Consider the following 13,816-nt stretch of genomic DNA (forward strand, 5'->3'; position numbering starts at 1 on the left):
TAGAAGAACTATTAATGAAAATGGGACATTGGAAAAATTGTGATAAACGTCAAAGGCAATGATGAAATGTCGAAATTATATGTTATGTATAAAAAACATACATAACAGATAACAGTGTCATTGTAGATTTTATCAGTGGGCAATTTATTAATATTATTAATTTATTATTAATAAGATTAATATCAGCCAATATATACAACTAATTTTTTCATCATTCGTGTTTTCATCAAAACTCAAGTGTGAGTAAAATTATTGCCATCACAAGAATGGAGAAATTCACTGAAGCCATACTACTTCCTGCTATGATTTCTGCTGTTTCTGGGTCGAGACGTACTTGTCCTCCTTCTGCAAAAATCATGAAATAGCCATAAGGCCCATAAAAGATAACTATTTGATAAGAGTCAAGGTAACTTAGCTGTGGCCTAACTATTCCTGAAAATTAGGCCTGAGAAAGCGATAACTGTGTCTGAACAAACTAATGCTGATAATTAGCCTACAGGAAGCAATGGGCCAGGCTCACTGTAACTTTGCTGTAGCCTAGCTATTGATGATAATTAGACCCAGAGAAGGCAATGGATCAGGGTCACAGTAAGCTACTGTGGCTTAGTTATCGATGTTGATTAAACCCAGAGAAGGTAACTAATTGGAGTCACAGTAACTTTGCTGTGGCCTAGCTATTGATGATAATTAGACCCAGAGAAGGCAATGGATCAGGGTCACAACAAGTTGGGTGTAGCTTAGTTATCGATGGTGATTAAACCCAGAGAAGGGGCTTGATCAGAGTGACAATAACTGTGGCTAAGTTACTAGTATATTACTGATAATTAACAGCAGAGATGGCAATGAAATAGACTCAAGCCCATTTTACTGTAGACCATTTGATTTTAACCCATTGTGTACAGAAACCTCAATGGATTTCTTAAGTAAAGGTAGGCTGAACCTGTAAACTTGTACGAAAACTGAATATATATACCAGCTCTGTATACAATGGTTCACACACACTCACCAACGGTGAAGAAGACGGACGGACTCATCTTGCCGTCTCCGCCATTGCTATAGCCGAGGACACGGAGCTCGTAAATGTAGCCTTTCTCTAAGCCATTGATCACACCGTCCATGTCCTTCCCCACCCCAATGTCACGGGCGCCACGAATGTCGTCATTGAAGAGCCAGTAGCGTAACTGCAAAACAAACACAGCTTCGCTCAAAATTAAATTAAAATTATGAAATAAGAAACAAACTCACCTATTCACGTTTAAAAATTTAGTAATTCCAAGAGCCGAAAATATCGTAGCCACTTCAGCACATTTTACTGTTGATACATGATAAAATACAGATTAGCTAGGTCGTTTCTTCAGATTATAAATAATCAACACACAGTTGTGGAGATTTATCAAACAGTTATAGAGGGCGGGGCGGGGGGGGGTGTTGTAATGACTCCGAATGCTCTCGCCAATGCGGTCGTTGTGAGATCAAATCCAACCCTTGCTGGCTTTCTCTTTGATCGCACGTGAGAAGGTCTCACAGATACTGCGGATGGTTGTGGATTTCCCCCGGGCTCTGCTTGGTTTTTTTTTGCACCATAGTGCTGGCCACTGTCGTATAAGTGAAATATTCTTCTGTACGGTGGCGGCGTAAAACACCAGTCATCTGATATAAGTAAGTCTTCGTCTTATTGAATATCACGAGAATGACGAAATTCTTGGCACGATAAATTTTTTGATATTCAAAATCCGCAGAAGTATGTTGTTATTGACAAAAAATATCTAGTTCGCAAGGAAAATTCGTGACAATTCAAAAAGACGTATACGCATATACGCAAATAATGCCCACAGGCGAATACGTCAGTTTGCCCACAGAGAATAATTTATTAATGTTATCACGTATTCGTTGGTCGCATAATTCCAAATGACGACTTTGATTCTTTATCACAAGGAATTGTCAATTAACAATTCGCAAATATACGTTCCTTGGTTTGTAGCAGATTCCCTGTGAGTTTGTGACGAAAAATGACACATGCGATCTCTAACAATAACATACCTTTTTCCACCGATTCATTTTGAATCGGAAATCACATTCAACCATTCAAACATGCAAAAGTGTTAAAACTATTCTACTTGGATGACTAGATCGAAAAACGTGTGTAAAATGCTATCAATATATTGGTTTTCAAACTGATTTTGTAGTTGAAATACATGCGCCAGTTTTATTTAGTAATGTTAAATTACCTTATAGCCTAGCAAGGGTTCCTCTCCTAGGCCGGTACTGACTCCTCTGAATGTGACACGGATGTGTTCTCCGTTAATGGAGTGGACGGCTACTTCGGTTGGATAAAGGCGTGGCGCTGAAACCAAAGGTTTGCAGTTCATATGTTCATATGTCACATATATGGTATATAATATTGAGTGCATAAAACAATTAACTTTTTGTTCCAGCGATGGATTCCACAATGTCAGTTTTGAATTAAGATGAAAATGTAAATCTGAATTTCAAGCTTGTATTCGAATGGTAAGAGTTGAAATTTGTATCGTCTTATTGGAGAATAGGTAAACTTAAATATACCTGACACAAAATTTTCTGTAAATTTACACTTGAAATGGATAGTGAAATTGGCAACATAACCATGATCTAAAAAGCCTGTGCATGGTACTTTGATTATTTATATCTTCCAGCACAAATCAACGGCGAGAGTTTTCACTGATAAATCTCTTCATCAAAAACCCCAGCATGTTTTGCTAAATTTGCTAATTTTGTTAGAAATGTCATTTTATGGGAAAGATAAAGACGATGTAAGGGAGATCTAGTCATGCACAGTTAAATTTATCACATCACTGAAGTAACCTTGTGCTGCCACCCATAAAAAGGTCAGAAACTCACTTACCGTCAGCGTAGGTCTGCTCTAAGTCCGTCTCACTCTCCGGTCCCAGCCCCGCCGTGTTGTACACCTGAACCCCCGACCAGTAGAAAGTACCCGGATATAAACCGACTATGATCCCGGATGTACTGTTGGCCGGATAGGTGCTGGAGTATTTCAGAGGGTTGTCAATGTCAGCTATATAGTAGTTTACCTGTCAAGTATCACAATTCGTTGTACTATTTTTTCTTATGGTACATTTCATAAGTCTTCGAAAGTCTTACTCACAAAAAAAAAACTCGCTGAGCTATGGTTTGTTCGTTTTTAGATGTATGTGTACTAAAACCTATGTTATTCTGGTCATGACTGAAGTTCTTAACTTACCTGATAGCCCAGAACACGTCCCTTCATAAAATCCCGGTCGTTGGGGACGGGCGTCCAGTGCACCATAATAGACGTGGAGTTATAAGGGTCACAGAACACCCCAGTAGGCATTCCTGTGGGCACTGTATACAACGGTAACTTATTGTTGATAAAGGTTTATGTAGAATCGCACATTTTTGACACCTATTAGTAACTACAGAATACCTGCTTAGTAAACAATTGTATTTACCAAGAAGTTCTTAAAAGCACAAATATATACGTTAGAGATGGATGAATATATAAATGTATATAATGTAGTGTCTGCTAGATTCGAATAATTATGGAAAGTGAATGGAAAGGACAACGTATCATGGACTTAACCTATGTGAAAAATATAAGAAAGAGAGCGTCTTACAGATTTGTGGCCGCAGCTTTGGTAACAAACTAATACCTCTTCTTCAACATACAACTGGTGTAGAATGCATAAAAGAGTCTGACAGTCTTTTAGCTTATTAGTGGTGTGTTCAGATGTATATACCACGATCTTGCGATGCATTATACTATACAACAATTGAATGTCGTTTGCTCAATAGTATAAAAACATTTGAGTTAATCTAATATTAGCTTTGTAAATTAAAAGACCTATATATAGGCTTGCCAGTCAACGATAATTTTTGCACTAGATGTATAAAGATTTTACTTACTGCCTTCGGCCGAGTATATAACAGCGATTGTTGAATTTGGCCCTGGACCATGAATATTAAATGGTTGGACCTTGATTTCGTATTCCAGATAGTAATTTGCAACACCCACCGTTGTGGCAAAGAATGTGGAGTTTCCATAGACTGTGCTCTGAAGGAGAACGGATTTTATAAACAATACTATGGTGTTTCTTGATCTGCGCACTAAGTCAAATTCGAGAAGGAAGAAAAACGTCGTAACGTTGCAATGTTCATTTATATAATGGCACATGTGGAACTAGTCTGCCTCAGAATGGCGAGAATAGGTCATGATGCTAAAATTCTCAGAATCTGATCTCGCAAAAGAAATGATACCGCTTCTGTATTCTCTTAGAGATGAAGGCATATAGAAAGTGGACTATGGTTGAAATATACTATTTTAATGTTATAAGAATTGGGATTCATTACTCAAAGAGTTTCGCAAAGTTAATTAGACACAAGAAAGCCCAGTACTGCCCCTGTCAAAACTCCACCCACTCATGCTGGTTCTTATGTATTACCGAACCTATCTGTTGAGTCTCAGCGAAATATTGGAGTCATTATGGAGTCATGCAACTTTCTGTACCTTTGACCAAGTCTGTAGATTAACACCCTTCTTCCTCCAGAACACATTGTATCCGATTCCATCCCCGTTGTGCTCAGATTCGTCTAGCGGCTGTGGGATACAATGATAGGTACACGATCGCTTTCTGGGAACAGATAATTCTAAACGGTGTAAACATTTTTACCAGAACCACATGAAAGCTGGCGTTAACGTCATCACAGGCCCGTGAGAACCACGTAATCCTAATAAAGCAGGCCCTGGAATTGTTCAAGCAGGTAGACAAATTGAACTGTACTAAGGTTTTTCTCACTTTGTTTTTGTTTTGTTTTTTTTTTCTAATAAGACATATAACTGCCGATTTTCGCTATATCTAACTACAGATTGCCAGGCACAGAAACTATCCTGACAAATTCCATCTGATGCCGTTTACGAACCATATAGTTAAACGCAATAAACAATATATTCTCACCTCCCATCTGGCTGTCAGGAGTCCCACCCTACCGCCAGCTCCCTCTACCTTCTCCGGAGCTACACTAGGGGGCGCTCCAGGGGTATGATACGCATCTGCAAGTATGTAAATAATTTAACACGTTTGTATCTTCCTTGAATCACACAGTTGGTGACACTGCGACTATGTCGTGCTTTGCACATCTTTCATAGATATAATAAATTTAAAGGAGCAGATAACTTTCTAAAAAGTGACACTATAGGCTGAAAAAAGCACATTTTTAATTTTTCTGCTAACACAGAAGACTTCAGAACTAGTTCTCAGGCAAAATGGCGTCGCCCAAAGCGGATTTTGGCGCATATTTTCTTTATAATTTATCAACTTGAGGTACATATTAGAATTTTTTACGGAATGCAGCTACGGGGAAATGCTTACTCTGTTCAATGGTACTTGTTTGATATTTACCTTTTCTTCTCCTTTAACCTTTTGTTGCATATATAGCCACTGACTTTGTCGGTGTGGAAAATGAAAGAAACTAATGACAAAACTAGGAATATTCAGAATCTCAGAATTGGGAATTCATTTGAGGTTTGTATAGGCCTCCTAAACATCCTTCTGTTTATATCGACACAATATTACACACGATCAGCTGCAATCAAACAATGGCTGCGATGCACCCATATCCACTTCACTTAGATGGTAAATGCGAGTTCTAGTTTGAAATTTGGACTTTGTGTCAAAATTATTGACCTGTGAAACACTGATGATTTTGGGAGTACCACACGTTTTTCTCTTAATCAAGTTAATATAACCGAAGCGACTTGAAAAATTACCCAAAACTGAAACGTACGTGTATTTAGCTTGGGCTATTTCCATTCAATTAGCTACATCTGACGAGTTGAGCCCATAATACCCACATTCTCAACACGGCTATTAAATATGCTTCTGTGGTTTTGTAAAGAGACAGGTCTTATATTGAACATGTGTTCAAAGTACACAAATTTGAAAAAGTAGAGCAGCGACAACAAGGTGAAAGTTAGCAAATGGTCATACGTAGCTGCATGGTCAAGTCCGGGCTCCTATCAGCATAATAAAAGAGGTACAGCATCGAGGGAAAAACCAGAGGAGATTTGATAGTTGGGAAATGATCGCAAGTAACCGTTGAAATATGGCCTCTTGTCAATTTACTTCAGTCAGGGATTTATTCTAACTGTTCACGTAAATGATTAAATAATAGCACCTTACGCACTCCTTAGCACCACAGATCTTAAGCCGAATTAAGTTAAAAATTACAGAGATGTTAATTACAATTTCCTCAAAATGCTGCGTTGTCATAACCTTTAATAAATATTGTATGACATTTAAAGTAGATCAAATGGAAAAGTGAAGGTCACCTGAGGGCCAGCTCCAGTCCCCTTGTCCCAGATTGTTGACGGCTGCCATCCGAAAATTATACATGTTACCCGGGCGCAGGCCTATAACAACATACCGCCTCATATCTTCTCCCTGCTCCACGGTCTCAGCGTCAGGGATATCTGAAATACACATCAGTATCCAATCAGTGCTGGAAAGTCCCTTCATTTTTCACAAGTGGTATACGCATGTGTAACTTTCAGCGCTTAGACTTAGATTCACAATGTTCTCAGTAGAGTATAATAATTTCATTTTGTTTGAAAAATGGTGAATTCTTAAAAATCTGCACAAAAGATTACTTTCCCCAAAAACATTCCCAAGCTGTCCAATCACAACATTTCTTTTTTGTAATGTTTGTTACATACTTCCGGTAATGTATCGCCAGGCCCTATTGAAGGCTGTCCTGGCTTGGATAACATAGGATGTGATAGATCGATGGTTATCCTCGCCCACCGTCCACCGTACTTTCATAGTGTAGGATGTGATGCTCCTTACGTCCACCTGAACACCTGCTGGGGGACCAGGCGGGCCTGGAAAGAGATTCAAAACATATGCAATGTGGAAGTTTGCGCCTTCATTGAATATCGGCTTGTCGACAATACAGAAGTTCCACAAGACAACGCCTTAACTTGTTTAAGAAAATTTATGACCATCCATGGAAACTATGCACAAAATAAAGGGTTTAGTAGGAGTATATGCCATTAAGTGAAATTTATTTTCAGATTTGTTTAGCGTGACTTTCTTCATGTCCCTTAAAACCATAATCTTTGTTTCAATGTTTATTTTCATGTATCATGTACTGAAGACTCCCATATGAAGACAATATTAGTAAATGTTTTACCAACTAAATATATTATAATCATGGAGATTAGTTAAAACATGTATATTCAAAACACAAATGTCTTCTGAAGGACCTGAAATCCGACGGTCTCGCCTACTTATACATTACGTATACAACTGTACTAATCGTTGGTGTTTTTTATTTCACTCCATAACTAGAGCAGCAGCCACCTTGTAAGAGTTTACCAATGATCACACACAACTGGTGACATCTGGCCTCTTCTCAATTTAACTCAGCTTGAGTTTAATTCTAGTTGTTCATGTAAATGGTTTCAGATAAAAGCAATTTACACGCCCACTAGAACCATGGTTTGAGAGGAAAAATGCAGGGATGTTCATAGCAATTAGTCGCAGCTGATCAAAATGCTCCGTTGTGATCACACTAAATTAATAATAACATATAAACGACGCATAGGGACCGGGCCTTGGCGATGCTTAGTCTATCAACTCAAAATCTTAAAATCTGTGCATTTTTCAGCTTTTAGAAGTGAAAAAACTTGCCAGTTTGCATTTAATAAATACCAAACTGCTACCACAGATTATGCAAAAGACCAGTGAACCACATATTAAACAATGACGGTATTCTTTTAACCGTATCCGAACGATAACACCATTTTCTCCCTGGCGGAGAGAGAGAAGGCTGACTATTGCCGAGAATTTCCAGCAACTGTCATTATCCATTTTATGCAGTTTGCCGAACAACAAGTAACGCTGAACAACAGTGATAAACATGCAGACAGGTGGACAATTCTGTAATACGGAAAGAACAAAAGAGAATTAAAACCATGAATTGTATTGGCTGTAGTGTTTGTATTACATGCAGTCAGTAGGATTTTGCTGTCAGCAACAATTCCTGAATACTAAATAAATCAGTCAAGTGAAAAGAGATGAACTACATTGTATATAACGTACAGCTCAATGTCACACCGACTTACAACACTAACGCTATAAGCCCTGAACGGAATCCAATAATTTATTTGTAATGAAATGTTTGCAAAATATACCTAATAAAGTTAATTATTCCATTAACTTCCACAAAAATATTTCCATAATATGCACGAACAATTATAATTCAAAAATAACAAAATCAAAATATTTTACCTATGTAATACAATAGTGCCTTGTATAGGTAAATGGGGAGTACTCTGCACGGCATAAACTTCTCGTACAGTTGATGGGAGGTAACTCTATTCCTAAGGCGTGACCTTAACTCGACATCAAACAAAATTCTAACTAATTACTCAAAACAACGATAAGTACATGCCAACATTAACTATAGAACAGGTCTCGTGACTAAAAAGAAATCATAATTTATTAAACCTAGACAGCAGTTATGTCTCGGAAACTGGACGCTGTATGACACAAACGAAAATAAGTTGTATGAAACGTGTGCCGATTTACTTAGTATAAATGTCTTTCAAGAGAAAAATGTCTAATACTATACCGGTAGATAAAAATAGGCGGAACGCAACAAATGAGTTATGTACCTGAAGACCGAAACTTTGTGGCAAACAAACAGCAGCAGAGCTACACAGAAGCAGCAGACACTAACACATCACGAGTACCGGTAATGGGAAATTTTCGCTCGCTACCGCAACGCTGCTACGCATGACAGGCAAAACGTTTCCATAACTGCTGAATGCATGTACACAAACCTCTTGTGCAAGTTTTTGGTTTCTTGGAACGGTCCTGGTGGAATGATGGCTCCTGCCCTACCTAACATGGTGGTTGGGTGTCAAGGACTGTGGCTCATCAGGGTTGTTTGATACGTAACCCAATGGTCTTGAATTAACAAGACAATCAACTTGTTGAGGCTCCAGGTAGTGACGAATCTTCATTTTAACCAATGGAGTGACGCAAAATCCTCAATCTGACGTTTTCCCTCCTCGACGAGTTTTCTTAACTCCTCCGTTCCAAAAAAGGATGTCTCGTTGACCGAAAAAAATCGTATTCGGCCAACCGTGATGTGCCGCACATCGACGCAGGGCGTGAAGGAAAGCTGATGTTGAGAACCCGTCCACTATTTCCAGATGTATGACACGAACTGTTGTGCAAGTGAAGATCGCTCTTCAGGCCTTCTGTGACTTATTTCTGCCGTATGTGAGACTGAATGGACCAAACAAGTCTACTCCGGTGATTGAAAATGGGGTGAGAGTTATCCTTTCTGGCGGCAAGTCTGTCGTCAGTGTGACGTGCAGGGCTTGTCGCAATTTGCGCCACACTACATAATCTCACACAATAGATCACTATATTTCGACCTTTGACGATCCAAAATCTCCCTCTGTTTTCACTTAGTGTCCTTTCAGGACCAACTTGCCTCATTTGCAAATGTATTTCGATCTTGAGATGTCATGAGACGCTGGCAGTAGGATGGGATGAATCTGCTCATACCGAAGGCCGGATTTTCTCACGCTGCCTCCTACCGGGACCATTTCATTTTCTAGGAAAGGCGACAAATCCTGACAATTCGCCTTCCAATCTCCCAAACTCTGCTGAGCAATGATAACCCAGCATCTCTCAGCGCGGTTTATTTCTTCTGGCTGCAACGCACCTGACAGTCGACTATCTGTTGTGACTGTTCTGCGTTCCTTTAAAATGCGAGCGTTGAGACAAAACCTGTGAACATAAGTTGTCACCCTGGTCAAACGTTGCCAGCAGCTGTAGTTGCTTGCATTGATCACTGGCTTCGTAACGTTCACCACAGCAACGGGTTTTGCTTTCTTCTTCTCGCTGTCATCATCCAGAGTAGTCACTACTCCGACAGGCCATTTTTCTTCTAGTTCGTGATAAAAATCAGGACCATGCTTCCGTCTTCCATCCAGGTCACACACAGACGAACCTTTTGTCAGATCGTCTGCACTTGGTACAAACTTCAAGTTATCTGATCCCCATGTTGATTGTATCTCCAACACTCGAACCCCACAAAATGCCTTGAATGCAGTTTTTTCGGACTGGATCACAATTTGAGAATCAAACCTCAGTGTAAGTCTCACTCGTTCACTTTGAACTCCATCAGTAGCGTTCTTGCGAGTCTGGAGGCTACAAGGGCTCCTATCGACTCCGGCAATGATTCTTGCGTTTGGATCTCTTTCCGATGACCACATGATAAAGTTCCCAGCGCCTGAAGCCTGAACGCTGCCATCGCAGGATAAAATGAAGTTCTAGGTTTCCAGCAGCATGTCAGCTTCAAGCTACAAGGAAATTCTACCTTATCCAGTTCCTTGATCTCTTGGAAAAGCCTTTCCCTTCTAGCCTGAATTCTTGAGGTAACTTGTCATCCCAGTCGAATGTTTTCATTCTCTGGATGTCCTGTAGCCCGATAGATGATTTAATCGAGACCCACTGAGGCAAGTCACAAGGAATCAAACATTCCCGATATTCGGGATAACACCATCCATTTTGTCAGAACACATGGGTCCACATCTTTAAATCTCTCTACAAATTCTACTTGATCACGTCTTTTTTGGGCGTTCCAGGCGACCCTCAGCCGTTGTTTGACCATCTTTCTTCAATGAAACTACATGAGACGTCTCTTTCGAAGACGGATTTTCCTCTTCCTTTCCTGGACTATGCCTTCGCCCGAACAATACCGCTTTTTCTATCCTGAAACTCCTGTGCTTAGGGTCTTGTCCAGCTGGTTCATTCTGGACACAGCATCCTGTTCCGAGGGGCAAGAATGGATCAGGCCTTCTAGATACTGACCCTGTTCAATTCCTCAAATAACTTCAATGCTCTTTTGTCGTCCTGGCACATCGGTTTTGCATCACATTTGCAATCAACATTCCTAACGTCTCCAGGGCGTAGAACCTTTCCAGATCAACTGGCTGAATGAATCCGATTGAGCATACCGCAGCAGCACGCTTTGTCGAAACTGACCCAATTACTGACGTGGTGTGAGTGCGTTCATCTGTCTATGGAACAGTTTTTCTTCGATCTGCAATCATCCAGGATATGCCCACGCACAGTACAAAAAAAACCCAGCCTGTGCCTTCTCACTATTTCTACTCGCTCATCGACTGCACAATCCACAAACTTCTGGCACACAGATAATTTTCTCACAGATATAAGACTTCAGGACTTGATTTCATATGATCTGAGTGTATCGCTTTGCGTTTATCCTTGGGTCCGATTTGTTCTGCTCTAGTGCCAGATTGTCGGTCTCCAAACTCCGCCCTTACCTGTTTTCTGATCGCATCACTCACCTGATTTATTGTCGGAACCTGCCCTCTGTCCCGTATCTCAGCTGCCATGTGCTTCCAGTTGCCTATGAGAGACAGACGTTTCTCTATGTCATAGATTCTCGCTGGCATTTTTGCCAGCCTGGTACCCAGTTCTATCGAGAACAGAATACATTTTGTTACATCCACGGACATGTCAAGCAAACCCTATCTGTCTCTGTTTGTCAACTTTTTCAAACATGCACGCGCAATGCTTTTGTTCTGGCCAAACTGATCCTTTAAGGATTTTAAAACCGTAACATACATCAAATCGCTTGCCCCTAAGCCTGAGATCGCGCGCTCCGCGTCGCCTGTGAAATGGATACCCAGCTGCGCTATTCCCATGACCTCAGGCAAATATTTTTTATCGTGTATGTAAATTTTAAATCTGTCTACAAAATCTACAAAGCTTAAGGGATCCTCGTCAAATTTATCTGACTTGAAGGGAAATCTCTGCTAGCCTCAAGCTTAAGAAGAGCTTCAGATACTGACATTCACTAACTGGCGGTGGAATTACGATTTCCTGAAATTCTACTAAAGAACCTATCCAACAGTTTAAACACTATGAACCTGGCACCACGGGCTCTGGAATCGATGGCATCTGGTACCTTGGTGAACGAGAGTCATGGCGACATCACGTCCAATTCGAGTAGCTCCCGTGACTCGTTCTTAGAATTAGACGAATCTCTGGACGACAAAGTCGACAAAGGAATCTCCGACTGCATCTCAGGCTGTGACGGACCGGGTATCGATTCGTCTGGGTTGTTGCCCGGCAGAAAAATGTCACCGAGTGAAAAAAAAACCTCCACGTCTTCTTCTATACAGTAAACATCATTGGAGAGATCGGCTTCAAACTGGTCGAGACATGCCATTTGACAGGAATGTACAAAATCGTATAACTGACTGTGAATTTCACACGCGGTTGCGTAGTCAGCTTTGATTTTCTCTATAATCTGCTTCATACGTCTCCGGTTTTGATTGATTGAACTCATCGATTTATCGCTAGCGTAATATTTGCCCATAATTGTTTTCGTTTATTTTTCCCCTAAGTTTCTTCGTCGCTAGACGAAGCTACATGGATATTGCCCTCTGCCCCGTTGTGCCTGTCACCCGGAGGGTCGTGTAATTCATAAGACGGACCACTGTCATTTTGCCTTGGCGGGCCATCGTCTAGATCCGACGGCGCTTCCCCTCTGCTGCGCCTCTCTGTGTTGCTCATCTCAGTCTTCTCCCATCTCACCAAGACCGGAACATCATATTAAAATTTGCCTCTAGGTCGGCACACTAATGCCGAGAATTTCCAGCAACTGTCATTATCCACTTTATGCAGTTTGCCGAACAACAAGTAACGCTGAACAACAGTAATAAACAGGTAGACAGGTGGACAATTCTGTAATACAGAAAGAACAAAAGAGAATTAAAACCATGAATTGCATTGACTATAGTGTTCGTATTACATGCAGTCAGTAGGATTTTGCTGTCAGCAACAATTCCTGAATACTAAATAAATCAGTCAAGTCATGTGAAAACAGATGAACTACAATGTATATTACATACAGCTCAATGTCACACCGACTTACAACACTAACGCTATAAGCCCTGAACGGTACCCAATAATTTATTTGTAATGAAATGTTTATAAATTAAATTTAATAAAGTTTAATAAAGTTTAATCTCCTTTAGCTATAGAACATGTCTCGTAAATGAAATGAAATCAAAGTTTATAAAACCTAGAAATGTCTCGGAAACTGGACTCATTATGACACAAAGGAAAATAAGTTGTATGAAACGTGTGTCGATTTACTTTGAACAAATGTTTTCAAGAGAAAAATATGTAATACTGTACCGGTATATAAAAACGGACGGAACGCAGACCTTGAGTTTTGTACCTGAAGAGTGAATCTCTGTGGCAAACAAACAGCAACACAGCTACACAGATTGCTGAAAGCACCAGCACAACCCCCTCAAGTGATATGCCAACGTTTCGCTCGCTACCGCAACGCCACGGCGCATGACAGGCAATTACGCAAAAGGAATGTATCAACCACCCCCTAACCATCAAGCCTTACCAACGCCCCTCACCCCCCCCCCCCCCCCAACCCCCACGCCTGTTCTGAAATCGTCACACTTTACCATGAACACATTAGTGCGACATCATAAGATAGAAAATTAAAACATACAAGACCTCAAACTTAGATTAAAGCCTGGATATGCAAATCAATTTGTATATTTGTGCCATTAATTCTACGTGCAATTTGCAAAGAACATTGAATGTTTGTGTCCCTCTATAGTTAAATCTACTATCCGGGAACACTGCAAATCTCCCATGGATGGGTGAACATGCATCTTCAAATATCTACGGTTCGTAGATTAGAAACGCAGAGGCGATACATGAAG

At 40.3% G+C, this 13,816-nt stretch overlaps 1 protein-coding gene across 2 annotated transcripts in view; it reads right to left on the bottom strand.

Annotated features, from left to right (window-relative positions):
- Positions 1-13,816, bottom strand: part of LOC135461557 (contactin-like) — a 28,191-nt gene continuing 14,375 nt past the window's right edge. For both annotated transcript variants that reach the window (XM_064738707.1, XM_064738706.1), the window contains exons 16-25: positions 6,728-6,892; positions 6,344-6,484; positions 4,971-5,065; positions 4,523-4,612; positions 3,922-4,069; positions 3,239-3,360; positions 2,882-3,068; positions 2,229-2,344; positions 1,007-1,181; positions 1-345 (exon numbers count right to left, since the gene is read on the bottom strand). In XM_064738707.1, the coding sequence (XP_064594777.1) occupies positions 227-345; positions 1,007-1,181; positions 2,229-2,344; positions 2,882-3,068; positions 3,239-3,360; positions 3,922-4,069; positions 4,523-4,612; positions 4,971-5,065; positions 6,344-6,484; positions 6,728-6,892 (1,358 nt within the window). In that variant the 3' untranslated portion in view covers positions 1-226. The remainder of the gene's footprint in view (positions 346-1,006; positions 1,182-2,228; positions 2,345-2,881; positions 3,069-3,238; positions 3,361-3,921; positions 4,070-4,522; positions 4,613-4,970; positions 5,066-6,343; positions 6,485-6,727; positions 6,893-13,816) is intronic.

The sequence above is a fragment of the Liolophura sinensis genome, chromosome 1, assembly GCF_032854445.1.
Source record: "Liolophura sinensis isolate JHLJ2023 chromosome 1, CUHK_Ljap_v2, whole genome shotgun sequence".
Taxonomy (NCBI): domain Eukaryota; kingdom Metazoa; phylum Mollusca; class Polyplacophora; order Chitonida; family Chitonidae; genus Liolophura; species Liolophura sinensis.